Here is an 18,872-nt window from a genome sequence, read left to right as displayed (position 1 = left end):
AAGTTACAACCCTGGGCAGAGAGAGGGCCTGGGAGGGCCGGGGTTGGGCAGGCCGGAGCCCTGGCTGGCCGCACACAGAACAAAGAAGCATTCACTGGCCCCGCCGGCCACTCCACGGTCCCGTCTGTCACCAGCTGCCATCAGGTCTCCGGAGCAGTCGGTGAGGCGCCCCCAGAAAACCGAGGGTCACGGAAAGAAGTGTATTAAAATGTCCCTGGCACCTCCCCGCTCCCCAGCTCCTGCAGGCCCAGGGTGACTCTGGCTTGCGTCTCTCCTTGGAAAAAGCACGGCATGCTTTTCCGTGTCAACAAAACCGAGAGACTTCCAGCGCCGCGTGTTACACAACCCGTTTGGTTCGTGTTTGTTTGCTTTAATTTCATACTCCGAGTTAACGCAAATAACCACCTTCCTGCTGGGCGACTCAAACACCGGCTGAAAACCAGGGTTCGCGGCTTGGGTTTGATTAAATCCACTGAAAAGAAAATCGCGGCCACTGTGGCGGGGCTGCCTGCCTGCAGGCTGGCTGCTCCTCCCCGGGCTTTATCTGATTTGGGGCCCGATGGGATGCCTCCCTGACGCTTCCTCTCCCGGATTTCCAGGAATGTGTCACAGAGAATGTTCTGCTGGAGAAGCAGAAGCAGAGTGAGGATGGGCTGGCTGGTGGGACAGTTCTCAACATTTTTCGTTGTCGACTCCCCATGTTTGACTCTCCTCTCATCTGTCTATTAAAATGCCTAGAACAGGCCTGGCTGGTGTAGCTCGGTGGATTGAGTGCCAGCCTATGAACCGAAGGGTCACTGGTTTGATTCCCAGTCAGGGCACATGCCTGGGTTGCAGGCCCGGCGCCCAGCGGGGGGGGCACATAAGAGGCAACCACACATGGATGTTTCTCTCCCTCTCTTTCTCCTTCCCTTCCCCTCTCTCTAAAAATAAATAAAATCTTTAAAACATAAAATGCCTAAGAGAGAATGAGCAGGCCCCATGAGCCTCTTCAAAAGAGTTTTAAAAACACAAGAGGGAGACCACGGAGGTGCAGAGGGTGAGCTCCCTCTGGGTCCCCGTTTTCTGGTCTTCACGTCAGCACCGCCCCACGCCGCCCCAGCTCCTGTCCGGCCCACGGGGAAGACACCACCAGGTCGTGTCTGTGAGCAACACCCTCCAGCCGACCTGCCTCCTGGGGAGCCCCTTCCCCCGAGTGCACGTGGACCTCAAAGTAGCGGCACCTCGGCCCACGCGAAGCACACAGGTGCATTTCACTGCCCCTTACGTGCGTCCCGACCGACCCCCGCTGAACGCAGGCTGTGCCGCTAACACCTCTGTGAGTCACCGACATGTAAACACACACTGGGAACCGACATTTCTAGGCGTGCGTTCTGTGTCCCACGCGGGACTCCAACCCACCCAGTGATGCTCGTGCCAACTCCCCCCGGGCGACTGTCCGGACGGGGCCACCGGGCGCGAGGAAGGGCAGATTGGCACAGAACTCCACGGACGGCGGAATCTCTGGTTTTAGAGCGGAGTGGTTATGGGATCTCCGTGCAAACCTCAGCTGATTCCTTCTTTTTCTTTCTTTCTTTTTTTTTGTTTTGAACCCTCTGGAAAGCTATAATTTGAATTTAAGAGCAGTGGTTAGGAGAAAATGCTAATCAAAGTCAGAACCCCGTGCATTAACCCCCTCGTGGCTGAGCACCACGCACCACAGGACTCGGCCACCCTTGTCCGAGCCGAAAGGCTGTTTCCAAACCGGGCGCGAGTCGTCCGCGTGTCCCGAATCTCTACCCGCGCATCTCCGGGACTTTCCCCGATCGCTCCTCTTCCTCGCTGTGGCTACTCTGGTTTTTCTTCTGGAAAACTACCCCCCGCCCCCGCGTGGTTAGCCTCCAAGAGGTCTCCTCCCTGCTGTTTTTGAAGCAAGCACAAAACCTTTTCCATTTTTAGGGTTTTCCCTACTTTCCGTCCTTGAGAAACGGGGTCAGAACAACGCTGGAGAAGCTGCAGAAGTCTGAGAAGTCACCGAAAGTGGCCTCGAGTGAGTGCCCTCAGGTGCAGCGCAAGGCGGGGAGGGTGGGGGGCCCTTTCTCTGCAGAGAGCAAGCCTCGGGGCCTTCTCTGTCTCTGCCCGTTTTCTGTGTCTTTGGCTCTCCGGCCACGCACGCACGGCGCAGGGAAGCCCTCGGGCCCTGCCCCGCCCCCGCCCCCTCGCCCTGTCCCCCAGCCCCAGGCAGCGGCGGCCCATTTGGGGAGAACGGCAGCGGGTGCAGCCCAGGCCTCCGTTCAGCAGTGGTCGCCCCCGCCCCCCGGGGAGGCTCTGCGTCTGTAGTAACCTCCACACAGGATGCGCCGGGTGGGCTACCCCTTGACCGGCGTCCCCGACTGAAGGAGTTACGAAGACATTTGTCCTTTGTGCTCAGGAATGGCCAGGCCCATGGGCTGCTCGCAGCCCCAAGCTGCGTGGGACAGCGTGAGTTGAAGGCGAGGTTCAAAGAAGACTCGAACGGTGGTGAAGGGTCTGGGAGACACACGGCTGAGCGGCTGGGCCGGGACAAGTAGCAGAGGGTGTCCACCCGCCTGGTGGGGGGACGGGGGGGGGCGCGAGTCTTCGGTGTGTGCACATGCGCTGTGGGGGGTGCCCGGCCTCTGCCCCCGGAACTCCCCGCTCCAGCCGCGACGGCAGAAGTCCCCTGCGGGTGAACCCTCCCCCAGTGGACAGTGTCTGGGTCAGAGGAGTCGGGATGCTCAGCACGAAGCAGAGCTTTTGGTCCCAGAGTCTGCGCACACGCGGGGCTCTCCCGCCGACGCCGGGGGTCAGCCGCTCTCGTCTCCTCGGGGGCCCGAAGGATTTCCGCCCAGGGGAGGGGACGTGGGCAGGGCCTCGCTGATTAGAGTCTCGGGAGGCTTGCGAGGGGACCAAAGCAGGTTACCGGGCAGGAATGCGCTCCTGCCGGCGCCGGCCTCTGAAAAGAGAGGAGCAGCGCCTGGTTTCCAGGGCGGTTCTGGGCCCTCCCGCCCGCGGGGGCTCGTGCGGGGACACCCGCAGCCTGTCCTGTCCTCTTCCCTGGCAGGTCGTGGGGCTTCCCGGGCAACGCTCCGCACCGGCACCGCCCGCTCATCCACGCGGACAACACACGTGTGCGTGTTTCCTGCTATCCACGAGCAGGAACCACACAGGAACCCGCAAAGGTGTCCTTCAGTGACTTCTCGTGCAGACGCTTCTAAGGGACTCGGAAGTGGTTTGGTTGGTTCTGTGTCCCACCAGATACTCTCTCTCTTACTCCGAATCACTGATTCGCTCCACACGGTGAGGAGGAGGAGGGTTGGAGCTTTGTGACAACCCCAGGGCGAGGGTGGGGTCTGTCGGGGTGAGGGGGGGCTTGGCTTCCTGGGGAAGGAGCTGGGAGATGAGGAAAGACGTCGGGTGATGCCTTTTGAACTTATTTACGCCCCCCCCCCACTCCGGGAAGATGGAAGGCCGAACCCTCCATCAGGACCCGGCTCCGGGCTCTTACATCCCCAGGAGTGTCAGTCACTGAGTCGTGCCCGCGGGAAAGAGTCCCCGGAGCCGGGCCCAGGCGAGGCGGCCGTTCCGGAAGCGGAGTGCGCGACGGTGGTGCCGGGTCTCTGTCGTGTCCTAGTGGCGCATTCACTGACGTCTGTGGCCTGGTCAGATGGCCTACTTGGTTCTGAAGAATTATTATTTTTAAGGATTTTATTTATTTATTTTTTTAGAGAGGGAAGGGAGGGAGAAAGAGAGAGAGAGAGACATCAATGTGCGGTTGCTGGGGGTCATGGCCTGCAACCCAGGCATGTGCCCTGACTGGGAATCGAACCTGCGACACTTTGGTTCACAGCCCATGCTCAATCCACTGAGCTACGCCAGCCAGGGCTTGAAGAATTATTTTAATTCTTCCATCAAACCTTCCTGATGGGAGTTGATCCAGCGCCCCACCCCCCACAATAAAGTAATTAATCAACATGTTAACAGATGCTACAATTCAGACAAAAATCCCAATTCTTTACAATGGTTTTATATCATCTTTTAGACTCTTTACAATCTATTTTAACATAATAATTTAAATTCCCAAAGTATGTTGTTACACCATCAAGTTGAAATGTAAGATTTTTTTTTTTTTTGCAACACACATCCATTGTTGCTTCGGTCTGTCACCATGACGAGACTCTAACGGGGCGACGACCAGTCGGGGGGGCAGTGGGACGGAGCGGGGGGGCACCGTCTGCTGGAGGGGATGGAAGAAGGGCTGGGCCCCGCCGGGGAAGCCACACACCACGTGCCCCCCCCCCCAAACTGGGACGTGCAAGTACAGAAGGTTCTGGGGAGGCAGCGAACAATGCAGCGTCAAAAATGGAAAGGCGTTCAGCCTGAAATGAATCACCACACGCAATGAAAAAAATAGAAACGCCCACGGATTTGGCTGTGGGGAGGAAAAAATAAAACTTCCTGTATTTTACAGTAGAGAGCCGTGGGAGACGCCGGAAACCGCAGGAAGTTCCCTCAGTGGTCCTCAGTGGTCTCCGCCCCGCGGACCTGGACACGGTTCTGAGAAGTGACCTCATGCAGATAGACCATCGACACCGATAACTTTGTTTCTTCTTCTTACAAGTAGAAGCACTTGTTCTCTGTGGGAGATATCGGCGAACAAAAGGCCCACCATCCAAAACCAGTTCCTTTAAAAGTGTTATTTAAAAGCCTTACTGAGACCCACACACCATGCGATTCACCCATTCCAAGTGTACAGGTCAGTGTTCTTCAGTCTTCAGCGTTCACTGGGCTGTCCACACCATCACCACAGCACCACTTAGGACGTTTTGTCACCCCCCAAAAAAACCCACTGGCTGTCACTCCTCGTTTTTCCTGCCACATGTGCTCCCCCTCCGGCCCTGAACAACTGCTCACATTGTCTAAACATTTGCCTGTTCTGGATGTTTCCTATCAATGAAACCTCAGTGGGTGCCCGACCTCCTCCGCTCAGCTGGCTCTTTTCAATCGATAACCCAGCTGTGGCGCGTGCCAGGGCCTCATTCCCAGTGCTACATTGTTACTCAGCATGCTTTCCTCACCCACCAGCAATGGGCCTTGCATTGTTTCCACTTGCTGTCACAAGTGACCCAGCCGTGGATACTGATGTGCACGTGTTTGTTTGATGCTGGTTTTGATTCTCTTAGGAATTTAGGAGTGGCGTTTCTGGGTCACACGGTAATTCTGGGTTTAATATTTTGAGGAGCTGCCAGATGCTTTCCAAATGGCTTCAGCATCTTGTGTTCCCATCAGCAGTCCACAAAGGTCCCAATTTGTCCACCTCCTTGCCTGCACTTGTTATTGTCGGTCTGGTTTTTAAAAGCTACCTTAACTAGTGCGGAGTGCTATCTCATTGTGGTTTTCATTTGCATTTCCCTGATAGCCAATGATGCTGAGTAACTTTGCACGTATGTGTTGGCTATTTGTATATCTTCGGAGGACAAATGTCCATTTGAATCCTTTGCCCTTTTAAAAACTTTTTTTAAAAGTTATTTTCTTTTTTTAAGACTTTATTTATTTTTAGAGAGGGAAGGGAGGGAGATAGATAGAGATAGAGAGAGAGAGAGAGAGAGAGAGAGAAACATCAATGTGAGGTTGCTGGGGGTCATGGCCTGCAACCCAGGCATGTGCCCTGACTGGGAATCGAACCTGGGACACTTTGGTTTGCAGCCCATGCTCAATCCACTGAGCTACGCCAGCCAGGGCTAAAAGCTGTTGTTTTTTTTTTTTAATTGTTGAGTTGTAGGACTTCTTTATATATTCTGGATACTAGACCCTTATCAGGTAGATACATGAATTTCAACTTCTCTCATTCTGTGGGTTGTCCTCTCACTTCTTGATGGTGTTGTATCTAGCACAAAAGTTTTAAATGTATCCATTTTTCCTTTTGCCCTTAGGTTTTATAACTAAGAAGGCTTTGCCTACCCCAAGGCCATGAAGATCGCTCCCAGGTTTTCTTCTGAGAGTTTTTTACGTGTCAGCTCTGACATTCAAGTCTACCGTTTTGAGTTAATTTCTGTGTGTGGAGCGAGGCGGGCACCCGACCTCGTTTTCCGCTGGGGACCTGTGTGTGCCCGACTCTGCTACGGTGCACAGAAGCAGGGCCGGGCTCTGTAGCTCAGTACCAGCCTGTCCTTCCCACCCCCAGAGGACATCCCCGCAAGCCCCCGTTTCAGGGCGCGTGCAGAGCTGCAGAACAGTCTTAGCGAGGCACCTCCTCGTGCGGCATCTCAGAGGCCCCCCTGCTGAGAACCGTGCGCCTCGGTGAACATTGTCTGTGCTTGGGGTTTGGGCAGAAGGAATAGCGTTGACCACAGAGGCCATCGTGTCTGTAATGTGCTGGAGACGCACAGGAAGACATTTCTACAGTCACTCACAGTAAAATGTTCATTGTGCCGCTGCGTTAAATCCGTGGCTGTAAGAGCCTTCGGCTTCACGGTGCTCTGTGGCGAGTGGAGGGCCTCAGGGCGTAGGCCGCGCTGGTGTCCATCCTTGACCCCTCTTCCAGGCCCATGTCCGTCGGGTCAGCTGCCACCTGCCCGTGGCTCTGTCTCCCTGTCCCCACCCCCGCTGCCTTAGCTCCGGCCGCCACCGCCTTCTCCAGCCGGGAGGACTGCCTCTGCTCCTCCCTGCACTTTCACCCCCGAGGACCACTTCTCCACGCGGCCACCTGGGTGAGAGAAACCTTCGTGGTCAGACGCTGCTGAGGTCTGGGGGCCGTGTGTCAACACCCGCATAACCCGCCCTGAGCAGGCTCACTCCCCATCTCGGGCAGTTCCTCGGACGCGCCCCACTTTCCCGGAGCCCTTCTCCCCTCTCTGTCCTGTGTCACTCATCTCAACTCCTGTTCGGCCTTTGGACCTCCGTGTCCTTGTCGTGTCCTCCAAACACACCCCCCACCACCGTGTCTGGTGCATGTGCCGCCCCGTGTGTCCTGTGACACCCTGGGGCATCTGCCCTCCCCTGCGGGAAGCTCGGGCGAGAGCGGAGCCTGTTTTTCTGGTTCATCGTCCTGTTCCCAGCCGGCCGTGCGGTAGAGCCCATGGAGCTGTCGGAGGAGCACGTAATTCAGAGTTTGGAACGTGAAGGCCTCGTCACACTATTTGTCAGGAACAGGGACCAAAGGCGAGGGTGGTAAGGTCCTGGCAGGGGTCTGGGACCTTCCGATGATGGCGTGGGGGAAAAAGATCAGTGGCCCTCGAATGCTATCGCTCTGTGTGTGGGTCTCCCCGGCACGAACATCCACACGGCTTTCCCAAGCCTCCCACACCACGAGAGGGAGGCGCGGCTGTAAACCAGCACTAGGTGTGAGCCCGGAGGTGCCCGGGTGAAAGAATGATAGGCATTTTTATTTGTGTTCGTGTCTCAACCTGAGAGTGACGGACGGGCAGGTCGGCCTGCATAGTTACGGCATTTCCTGCCTGACGCACGGCCTCAGGCGGGCCCTCGGGAGGGTCGTGCAGGATTACGGAGGCCCCGGCTCTCATCTCGCTGAGTCACCCGCACGTCTTCCTGTCCCTCCCTGCCGCAGAGCACCACGCAGGCTAGGAAGGAACTCGGGACGCCTCTGTGGTTTCCACGTGAGCCACTTCAGGTAAGGCGTCCCGCGGCCCCGCCACGCAGAGGGGACCATCATGCCCGTCAGTCGGCGAAGACTTCAGGGGAGGAACACGGCCGCTGAGGTTTTGACCACGCCGCGCTCTTGTGACGGACACCTAATCGGGAATTCGAACCTGAGCTCTTGATGAAAGAGTACATGGGGGGGGGGGGGAAGAGGCACAGGCCCTGAGCTCTGACTTGCTGACCCGGGAGGTGGAGGCCTGGTGTCCCATCCCAGGCCCCGATGTCCCATCCCAGCCTGGATGTCCCATCCCGGGCCCCCCCAGCACTCCCCGAGCGCGTGCCGAGGTGAGCCGCGACTCGGTAGGCTGCGCGTTAAGAGCGAAGCATCCCACATGTAAGCACTGACGAGTTTTCCGCAGGTGAATGTGAGTGTCTACGGCCAAGCCCCAGGTCTCCCGGGAGAAGGCCGCTGAGAGCCGGAACGCACGGTCGTGGGACTGACTTCTGAGGTTTCCTGGGGGCCGGGAAGTGCCAGGCATGCTACAAATGGTGGCTGAAACCACGACCCTTGCTTGGACTACGTTAAACTTAAGAACTTTTTTACTCCTTAAAAGTTACAGCAGCCCTGGTCGGGTGGACTAGTGGGCTGGAGCATCGTCCCCCACACACACCAGAAGGCTGGGGGTTCAATTCCCGGTAAGAGCGTACACCTAGGTTGTGCGTGTGATCCCTGGTCAGGGCACGTACGGGAAGCAACCAGTGTTTCTCTCTCACATCAACGTTTCTCCCTCTCCCCCTAAAGTCAGTAAACATATCTAAAAGAAAAATTTAAAGGGAAATTAGTGCAGAAATAAAGAAAGCGAAAGGATCTTGGACTGGATCCTGGATGGGGAGGAAAAAATTGCTCTGAATGACATTATTGGAACAACTGATGAAATTTCTCCTAGCACAGTTCGTTGAACATCTTTTTGTTATGAACATTCATGAAAAACATGTGTCTTCGCATCCAGACTCACTGAAGTTTTGTAACAGGTTTGTGACCTACCAACTCATGGAGTCTGATATATTTTTTGTGTGTGAAAAAGGGCAGTGCGTGTGTAATCACGCGGCCGTGAGTACATTCCCAAGAAGCCTTCCACCTGGCTGGTCATTGCTCAGAGCTGCGTGCCCTGCCTACGACCTCACATACCCAGCGAACTTTTACAGACCGGCCTCTAGCCCCCACATCTCAAACGGCTTCTCCCCCAGCATGCACGCTGTCCAGGGCTGCGTGCCGTGGGACACTGTCACATGCTGATAAGACGTCTGTCCCCGCACCTTCCTGCCGTGGGGTGCAGGACAACGGCCTAACATGCACAGACTGTGAACCCCGCTAATGCATTCCACTGGAGTCAGAGTAGTAAGTGCATCCCCAACCCACCCCCCTCGGCGGGGCCCCCAGACGCCTGCAGCCTCCGTCTGCACCCCCCGGGGGGAGAGGCGCTGACGGAGTGAGGGCAGAAAGCAGCCCTCATCCGCTGTGGCTCAGATACGTTCCCTCCGCAGAGCTCACAAAAATACACAACCACGTGAACCACTGCCAAGGGGTCCATGGGAGGGAGCGGCCCTGATGCTCACATTTCATTAGCTTCACGGTGAGTTTGCCTCTCGTAATAAGAATACACTGGCGACAACCCCAGTGTCCGCAGGGAGGTGGACAGATGACGCCACACAAGGCAACTGCAGCAGAACAAATGGTCGCGCTCGCACTTCGCGCCTGTGAGTCAGACACTCGCTGAATGGCAAGGGTATACACGTGTCATTTTTACAAAGGTCAAAAAGGAGGAAAACGAAACAAGGTAGCATTTGGGAATGTATCCAACCACCCCCGAAACTCCTAAAAACGAGGCGGAGAGACAGACCAAGCCCAGCACAGCGGCTGAGGGAAGCAGCAGAACCCCAGTGCGCGTGAACGCGGGTGACATTAATAACGTGGCGCGGTCACAAACCGTCACTTTGTATTAGTGTGCTTTAAAACGTTTATAGTCAATGTATTATTTCGTATGCATCAAGTGTTGGGCTGAGACTATCTAAAAATACTGAAGGCACAGGAAGGTATCTCCTAAGCCATCAGCCTCGTCCCCCTGCCCGTTACACGCACGCGTGGCCCGCGCGTGGCCCGGGGGGCTGCGCAGCAGAGCGGCGCAGGAGCTGTGGCTGCGTTCTTCTTCCTTTGCGTGTCGCGATGGGTGTGGCAATGGCGGAAACACCGCCCGGTACAGCACACATGCCACATGAAACGTCCTGTTTAATTTTAGAGCCATTCTGCCGGCCAGAGGCAGCAGGACGGCGTCCAGGCCTCCGGGGCCGCGCCCCTCCCTTCGCCCGCAGACTTCCCACTCCAGGAGACTGCCAGGCCCCGCGCCGCCCCTTCCGCCCTTTGGGGCCGTCTGACTCTTTTTCACCAGCCCGGCCCACGCCATCGCGTCAATTGTTCCAGCAGGATCCCCACACCCGCCCCTCCCCGCGAGCCTTCCAGCCAGAATCCGGATCCGAGCTTTGCCTCCGGCGGGGAGCCGGGAAGGGGGCGTGGACAGCGCGCCGGGCTGAGGCCCCGCCTCTCCCTGGCCCCGCCCCCTCCTGGCTCCGCCTTCCCTCCCAAAAGCTGGAGAAGGGGCTTCTCTTCCGCTCGCCCCTCCCAGCCGCGGCGAGGCCGAGCCTGACGGCCGGAAGCCCCGTCCGGCGCTTAGCGGGGAGTAGGCTCCGCGCTGCAGGAGACGCGGCGGGCCCGGCGGCTCGGGACTCCGCCTCTTCTGGGCCCCGGGCCCTAGACCGCGGCCCTGGGATGGGCGTTCCCGCTCACCCTGCCCAGTGCCCCTCCCGGCCCGTCTCCTAGCAGCCCCGTGATGCGCAGGCGTCCTGGGTGCCCAGCCGCCGTAACGCGCAGGCGCTCTGGGCGCGGGCCTCCGTGACGCGCAGGCGCTCTGGGCGCGGGGCCGCGGCCCGGGTGAGGGCTGGGCGCTGGGGAGGGTCTGGGAGGCCGGGGTGGAGGCGTGGAGGGGCGGCGGCGGGAAGGCGGTGTGGCGACCGTGGGGGCCGGCTTCTGTGGGCCTTGGGGGACCGCGTCGCCGGCCCTTAGTGCACCCAACAGAGCGCCTCCCTCCCCGGAGCCTTAGGGTAGCAGTTGCAGACCCGCAGCTGCGTTTCGCTGGAATCGGGCAGTTGTCCTGAGACCGACTTTGGAGAAAACTGTGTATTTGTGGGTCCCCGAGTGGGGTGGAAGGTCTTCTTTCCCAGCCACTGCCCTGGGCCGCACAGACGTGTCTGGTGACGGCGGGCACCGCGGAATCCGGCCGGCCCCAGCGCGGAGGGAGCCCGCGAGCCCCCGGTGTCCGCGTGGCCGGTGTCCTCCACGGACGCGCGTGTCTGGGCTAAGGCTCGACACAGCATAATGTCTACTACACCCGCGAAGGGCGGGTAGCACGTGAAGCACTAAGCACCGGGCTTGGACACCCCAGCGCCGTCGCTGTTACTCACTGGGTCGAAGTAGCATTTTCCTCTGTGCGTGGGGGTTTTGGTTGTAAAGATTCCCGTTGGGAGGTATGGCTTGTGAAACAGGGAGGCCCTGTTTTGTGAAAAGGCAACAGGATTTACTACCATTTCCCTAGTACGCTCTTTCAGAGTGCAAGCAGCCAGCAAGCAGCAGTAGGCTGTGTGCCCGTGTGGGTGTGTGCTCGTGCACACGCATGTGCACAGGAAAGGATTCTGTCTTCTGGGCAGAGAGTGGTGAATGGAAGAGTAGCTTGATAACGGTGTTGTCACGACGCTCTCCCTGGGCCCCTGAGGCTGACTCCAGGAGAGCCACCTGGCACTTGATACTTGAGCTTGATGGCAGGTAAGAGGAGTCTCACTATGTGATTGCCTCCACAGCGTATTGCAGGATGTTTGTTCCGCGGTCTCTCGCCGTCAAGAGGAACGCTCAGGAGGACGGCAGAGGCGGCAGTGCGGCCAAGAAAGCGAAGCCAGGGCCAGAAGGCCTCCGGCGCGACGAAGGCAGTGGTCCCGGTCACCCAGCTGATGCCCGAGTTGCAGAAGAAGCCGCAGCCGGCGACAGGCGCGGTGCGGAACCGTGTCCCCGCCCCAGTCCACAGGCGGGACCCGGGCGGGGTGCCTCGGACAGCCGTTTGTCTGAGGAGCCTGTTAAGTCGTTTTCCAAGACGCAGCGCTGGGCGGAGCCCGGGGAACCTGTGTGTGTGGTCTGTGGCCGTTACGGGGAGTACATCTGTGACGACACAGATGAGGACGTGTGCAGCCTGGAGTGCAAAGCGAAACACCTGCTGCAGGTTCGGGGGGAGGAGGGGGCGGCCGCAGGTGGCTGCCCGCAGGGTGCTGGCTCGCAGCCCGAGCCCCCGCTCCCCCTGCCATACGTGTATAAAGAGCACCCCTTTATCGCGAGCCTTCAGGAGGACCAGGTGGAGAACCTTAGACAGCAGCTGGGAATTTCAGTTCAAGGGCAGGATGTTGCCAGGCCCATCATTGACTTTGAGCACTGTGGTTTCCCCGAGGCCTTGAACCTCAACCTGAAGGCCTCGGGCTATGAAGTGCCAACCCCCATCCAAATGCAGATGACCCCCGTGGGGCTCCTGGGGAGGGACATCCTGGCCAGTGCCGACACGGGCTCTGGGAAGACAGCTGCCTTTCTCCTTCCCGTGATCACCCGAGCTTTGGTGGAGGTAAGTTCAAGTGGACCCTTCTCGGAAACAAGGGAGGTACTTAGCAGCTTTTACGCTCAACCACACTCAGGTTGCCGACGGAAACTGAATATTTAGAAGTTAGTAATGTGTCTGAAAAGCATAATTCTAAGGAATATTTTCTTACGTGATGCAGAACAAAAGGTCTTTACTGAAGGTCTCAAAAATGGCTCTCCTCACAAAATGTGTCCTTTCTAACACATTTGAAAAACCAAACAGTAGGGGAAGACAATGTGAGAAAAAAATAAAGCACCCGACGGCCAGGATTCGGGTGATGTTTCCCGCGGGGCCGAGACAGGGCGATGGGCAGCAAGTCAGGTGGGTGTGCACGCAAGTAAGTTCTTTGGACAAAGAAGCGAATCCACAAGGAATCCAAGAGGGGAGGAGGTCAAGGGCAGGCAGTCAGCCTTGACCTAGCTCTTCACGGCCCCTTGAGGAGTATCGCAGAGTTTGCATGAGGGTTTCTGCGGTCCTCCCTTGGTCATTGTAGACGTCTCACCTGGGCCTGGGCCTTCGGCTCGCGGAGTCTGCCTGTGTCGTGGGAGACGTGGTTCTCTCCAGCGCGGTTTTCTTGGATGGACTCTGCAGTGGGCGGGAGGCGGGAGGGCTCACCGCCAGGCGGGCAGACGGGCTGACGGGCACCGGCGGGCGGGAGGGCCGGCTCGTGGAAGCTCTGAAGAGCTGGCCCGTAGCCGCAGGGACGGGCGGCCGCCGTTCTGAACCTCATTCCCACCCTGGCAGAGCACGGGCCCCTCGGCGCTCATCCTCACCCCGACGCGGGAGCTGGCCATGCAGATCGAGAGGCAGGCCCAGGAGCTGATGCGCGGCCTGCCCCGCATGAAGACCGCGCTCCTGGTCGGGGGCTTGCCGCTGCCGCCCCAGCTGCACCGTCTGCGGCAGCGCGTCAAGGTGAGCGCCGGCTCTCGGGGCGGCACGGCCTCGGGGCTCCTGCCTGGAGAGGGGTTCCTGAGTGACTTTAGACGGCCCCTGAGTTCCTGCCACGCGTCGTTTTTGTAGAGTTCGTTCTGTGTAGGGAAGGGAAGAACTTGTCTATCGGGGCGTGTTGGTGCCAGGAGCTGCTGGGTGTTCACACAGGTGCCACGTGATCATCACGTCTGCTCCTGCAGCCACAGGGTGGCTTGTGTCACCCTGACGACGGTTCAGGAGGCGACTCTCAGAAACACGGGATTTGTGGAAGGGTCCGGAGCTCGTACACTCGAGCGTGGGAGGCCTACGAACAGGGACGTTATCCTGTGCGACCCCCACGCAGCTGCAGAACCTGGCGGACCCCACGAGAGGATCTGCCAAGTTCTCTCGAGCTTATTTTTCCCTGTGTGTGTGCACAGTGTCCTGGGGGGGGAACTTGCACACTGAATTGTCCCTCACCAGACTTCCAGCCCGCTTGGTAATGTTTTCATTCGCCTCCCCCCTCCCTTCAGGTTGTCATAGCGACCCCCGGCCGCCTCCTGGACGTCGTGAAGCAGAGCTCCGTCCAGCTCTGCGGCGTGAAGATTGTGGTGGTGGACGAAGTGAGTACGGCGCGTAGAGACGGGGTCACGCAGCGCCGTGGGGCTCAGGAAAGGCGCGTTCCGTCACACGGCTGCGTTGTGTGTCCGGGCGTCTCCCCCCGAAGGGGAGGATGGAGGGTCTTTTCTGAGGGCCGGGCTCGGGCTCTCGAGGTGCAGACCGCAGCCAGGCCCCGGTGGGTGCGGGCGTGACGGGGAGCCGCAGCGGTCGCGGTTCCTCGGGGCCAGCAGACTCCGACTCGGCCGCGCCGCGTCCACGGGGGTGTCCGTGCCCGCGCAGGCGGACGGTGAGACGGCTCCCTTGCAGGCGGACACCATGCTGAAGATGGGCTTCCAGCAGCAGGTGCTGGACGTCCTGGAGCGCGTCCCGCGCGGCCGCCAGACCATCCTGGTCTCGGCCACCATCCCCGCCAGCATAGAGCAGCTCGCCGGCCGGCTGCTGCGCGAGCCCGTGAGGGTCGCCGCTGGCGCCCCAAACCTGCCCGGCGCCCACGTGCGGCAGATCGTGCTGTGGGTGGAGGAGCCCGCCAAGAAGAAGAAGCTGTTCGAGGTCCTGAACGTGAGTGGGAGGGCGGCCGGCCCCGTCTGCAGGGCCCGTCTGTCTGTGCGTCTCCCCGGCCCTGGGGGGGGGGCGTGCGGGGCGGCTTCGGGGGTCCGGCTCCACTGTCGGGGGTTCGGCTGCTGTGCCCGACTCGGGGTTCTGTGTGGACCACCGACGTTTTCACTGGAGGACACACGCCGTGGGGGTGCAGCGCGGGCCTCTCCTCGCTGCAGAGAGGCGTCGGAGTGTCGGGGTGGTTCCTGAAGAATAGTTCTTTTTTGTTTCGAACGTTTTTAGCGGTTTTATGTGTAAGGGGAGGACAAACTGTTTCTCGGCTAGTTCGTCTTGAGAAACAGAACTTTTGCCAGTGGCTGAGCTAGACAGCAGTCTGGGGTGAGTGGGTCGGCAAGCACGGGTGATTTAAAGTGCGGTTTGCGTTGCCTTGTGAACAGTATTTGTCATTCCTTTTTTTGTTTTTATTGTGAACAGTATTTAAAATTTTTTTAAAGATTTACTTTTTTTAAAAATATTTATTTATTTATTTTTAGAGAGGGAAGGGAGCGGGGAGAGAGAGAGAGAGAAACATCAATGTGTGGTTGCTGGGGGCCGTGGCCTGCAACCCAGGCATGTGCTCTGACTGGGAATCGAACCTGCGATGCTTTGGTTCGCAGCCCGCGCTCAATCCACTGAGCTACGCCAGCCAGGGCGTATTTAAAATTTTTAATTGCACTTAAATGTTTACAAATCCTTTTTGCCGTAGAAGGGCAGTGGCCTGTTTGGCTCCTGTTTCTGTGCATTTTCAATGAAACACTCACTTCGGAATGTGCCGTTTCCCCCCGAATGGCGTCACTAACCCGCTGGCGCCGACGCTCGCCACTGAAGCCGCGCTGACGCCCCCAGAAGCACCGGCCGCGGTCGGTCGCGTCCCCGCGCAAGTCTAACTGCGCGCTCTCGTCCCCAGGACAAGAAGCTCTTCCGGCCGCCCGTGCTGGTGTTCGTGGGCTGCAGGCTGGGCGCGGACCTGCTGAGCGAGGCGGTGGGCAAGGTCACGGGCCTGAAGAGCGTGTCCGTGCACGCGGAGAAGCCCCAGGCCGAGCGGAGGCGCATCGTGCAGGTCGGGCGCGCGGCGCCGTCTCCGTCCCTTTTTCCTGCAGCTCTGCTTGCGAGGGTCTCGTTGTCACACAAGACTCCGTGCCTCCTGCTGGTGTCTGGAGCAGACCTTTCTTTAACCACCGAGAGCTGGAGGGTGGTGGTGACCACAGCGAGCTGCACCTGTCACTGGCTCTTGTGGCTGGGAGCTGCCGCCCCGCCCCGCCCCCAGGGGCCGTCTGCCGGAGAGCTGGCGGACTCGGAAGCCCCCTGCCTCACGCCGGTCCGGTCCGCGTGGCCTGGGGCGGGGTGGAGCCCCCCTCCGACGGAGCTTTGCCTGAGCGCGTGAGGAGCTCGCTCACGCGGGGGCTCGGGAGGGACTCGGCGTCTCCCGTGCGGGGCACTGAGCCTCGAGTCCGGGAAAGGTGCTGCAGGACGTGGAAGGGGGGTCAGAGGGGAGGGCCGTCCGGTTCTGTGAAGCCACGTGGGACACTCCCTGAAGACCGTGTTCTCTTGCTTCCCTGCGAAGGGCCTACTGGACGGAGACCACGAGGTGGTGGTGAGCACGGGGGTCCTGGGACGAGGGCTGGACCTGGTCCGGGTCCGGCTGGTTGTGAACTTCGACATGCCCTCGAGCATGGACGAGTACGTGCACCAGGTGAGGGCTCTCGGTGTCGGCGCGGCGCCGTTCCCTGGGCGCGGCGCGGTCAGTGTGAGAGAGAGAAGGGAAAGATCTGTAATGGACGCAGAAATTGATTCTTTCTGCTTAGGTATATATGCATATAAACCAAGTTTTGTTTTTAAAAACGCTCTGCCTTAAATGCATTAAAGCCTAGTAAGAAACAATAACCTGAAATGTTAGCTAAATGTTTGCAAGTTACTGGTGTTTGGTTTCTTTATTTCCTATTTCTCATTTCCTTCAGCGAGCATGTCCAGTGGCTTTTATCATCAGAAAAAAAAAGGGGCTTTGTTTCAAGCTGCTGCCTCTGGCCAGAACAAGGCGAACCCGTGAAAGTGCTTGTTTTTCCAGGAACCTGTCCCCATTGCCTGCCCGTACCCGTGTCCGCTCCAGTCTCCCTTCTGAAGCAGCTTCTCCGGTCGCTGCCAGAGGGGCCGGCCCGGGCTCCTGTTTCGCGCAGAAACAGAGCCCGCTCTCAGCGCCTGCGGCCTCCCCGCCGCCCCGGCCCTGCTGCCGCGGCATCGCTTTCGGGCCGTTCGGGGAAAGCCTGTCTCCGGTGTCCTCGGGGGCAGCGCTGCTGCCCGCTGCGCTGGGCTGCCCGGGAGACGCTCTCCTGCCTTTGTTCAGAGTTGTCCCGGTGACTTGCGCTGAGACTGGAGACTGTCACTGTACCCCCTCCCCCAACCCCCGTCCCGCCCCTTCTGCCTGCCATCCCATAACCGGCTGGGACGTCGTCAGCTTCCAAGAATGTGCAGTGGTTCAGGGTGGGGATCTTTCCAAAACATCACAGTGCTGGAGATCGCCGAGGTGTCCCCCGGGGAGCGTGCTGGTGCAATTCTCTAGCCTTGTCCGGCTGCCCCCGGGCCAGCCCTGCGGTTTCCCGTCACTCTCAGGGCAGGGCGCTGCGCTGTCACTCTGCGGTGGCCTGGGGCAGGGGACACACGTGGGGACCTCAGGCCTCCCGGCGGTGTGCCCGCATGCCGGCGTGCGTGTGTCTGTGTCAGTAACCACAGTGCACACACACTCGCACTCACACACAACACAGAGGGCGGGGGCGGCAGAGGGGAAGCGGGCCTCTTCCCGTGGGGGACCCCCGGGCTCACAGCGCAGAAAAGACGAGCACGTGTGTCTGCGCGTGTCACACGGGCACGTGCGTGTGCCTGCGGTGGGCCTGGGCCTCTCCACGGAGCGTGTCGCAGACACCGCGTGGCGGGGTGCATGCTGACACGTGTGAGTGCCCGCCCTGTGGACGGGCGCCGCGCTCGGGGCTCCCTGACGCTTCCACCTGTCCGCTCTGCCGGCTGCTGGGGGTGGGGGCGTGCGAGCGCCCTGCGGCCAGCAGACCCCCCACCGAGGGACCGGCAGGGTCCCCAGGGTCGTGCTGCTCGCCGTGCTCCTGACGCGGCTCTTCCTTTCGGAGTAGCTTCCTGGGTGCCGGCCGGCCGGGTCAAGGACGCCGGCGTTCACCCTGTGATGGCTTTTCCCAAGTCTGCTTTGTGACTCGGGGGGTGGGGGCTTCTTTCTGTCTTGTAGAGTTGGGGGACCGTGACAGTTAGCCTTCGACAGCCGCGCAGTGAGATGTAAAACACCCCGAACAAAGTCCGCACGGGCCTGTTCACGTCCCTCGCCGTTCGCCGACCGAGCATGTGCCGTGCGGTGGTGCGGTGTTCGGGGTCGTTGTCACGTTGTGCTGCTGTCACCGCGGCCAGAGTCAGAGGCTTCTCGTCACCCCTCGGAGAACCCCACACCCGCCCCGCAGCAGTCACCGCCCGTTCCCAGGCCCACACGCGTGTGCACACACTTGCACACACGTGAAGGGAACGGGGGTGTCACAAACAGTGCCGACTCTCACTGCGTGTGGTCGCACCCTGGATGCTCTGAACAGCCCCGCGCTTCTCGTTGCAGGTGGGGAGAGTGGGCCGGCTGGGCCAGCGCGGGACGGCCATCACCTTCGTCAACAACAGCTCCCGGCGCCTCTTCTGGGACCTGGCGAAGCGGGTGGAGCCCACGGGGTCGCTGCTGCCCCCGCAGCTCCTGCAGTCCCCCTACCTGCGCGAGCAGCAGCGGAGGGAGCAGCAGCGGGACCGGCAGGCCCAGAGCCGCCTGGTCACCGGCGCCAACCTCATGGACATCATCCGGAGGCACGACAAGACTCACACTGCCAGGTGACCCCCGTCACCCCGGTTACCGGGGGTCACCCTGCCCAAGCACGCGCCGTGGGTGCCATCGGCGAATTTCTGTATGTCCTTCTCTGCGGGCGAGGACACGAAATAAAACACCCTTACGTTTTTTAACAGAATATCAAATTTATACGGCAGTATTATATTTATTTTTCTCAAATGCTCGTAAATTAAAAAGGACACCAGAAAACGAATTGCTGAGTAAAACACAGTGTTTCGTTCCTCGGAGCGACGGTCAGAACCAGCAGCCTGTGCGGCGCGGCGTGTGCGCAGGAAGGGGGCCCCTTCGCTCGGCGCCCCCACTGTCCCGCCCGGACGCTGGCGCTGGGCTCCTCGCCGGAGGGAGGGGCGCGAGGGAGAGCGGTGCGGGGGGGAAGCGTGGAGAAACGGGAAGCGCTCCCTTCACGAGGTAAGTTTGCAGTTTCTTGTATTCCCGGTGGTTCTTCTCGGCGGCTCGGAAGACGTGCATCGGTTTCCTGCTGAACCCGAGCAGTTTGCCGAAGGCCCGTCACTGGGCTCACGCTGCTTTGC

The 18,872-nt window shown here is 59.6% G+C and overlaps 1 protein-coding gene across 2 annotated transcripts; it reads left to right on the top strand.

Annotated features, from left to right (window-relative positions):
- The first annotated feature begins 9,761 nt into the window (after positions 1–9,761).
- On the top strand, positions 9,762–18,535 carry DDX59 (DEAD-box helicase 59). Of its 2 annotated transcripts, none has more exons than XM_045817800.1 (8): positions 9,762–10,582; positions 11,506–12,308; positions 13,068–13,235; positions 13,766–13,855; positions 14,160–14,411; positions 15,355–15,507; positions 16,012–16,140; positions 18,067–18,535. In XM_045817800.1, exons 2-8 carry the CDS (start codon positions 11,517–11,519, stop codon positions 18,328–18,330), a joined length of 1,848 nt encoding a protein of 615 aa, XP_045673756.1. In that variant the 5' UTR covers positions 9,762–10,582; positions 11,506–11,516; the 3' UTR covers positions 18,331–18,535. The 2 variants fall into 2 exon arrangements, with proteins under 2 accessions (XP_045673756.1, XP_045673763.1); XM_045817807.1 differs by lacking the exon at positions 9,762–10,582 and adding an exon at positions 10,613–11,136.
- Positions 18,536–18,872: the final 337 nt, after the last annotated feature.

Source organism: Phyllostomus hastatus, unplaced genomic scaffold (assembly GCF_019186645.2).
Source record: "Phyllostomus hastatus isolate PE091 unplaced genomic scaffold, TTU_PhHast_1.1 phas_contig_148, whole genome shotgun sequence".
Lineage (NCBI taxonomy): Eukaryota > Metazoa > Chordata > Mammalia > Chiroptera > Phyllostomidae > Phyllostomus > Phyllostomus hastatus.
The sequence above is the reverse complement of the archived record's forward strand: the minus strand, read 5'-3'. Positions and strand labels throughout refer to the sequence as shown.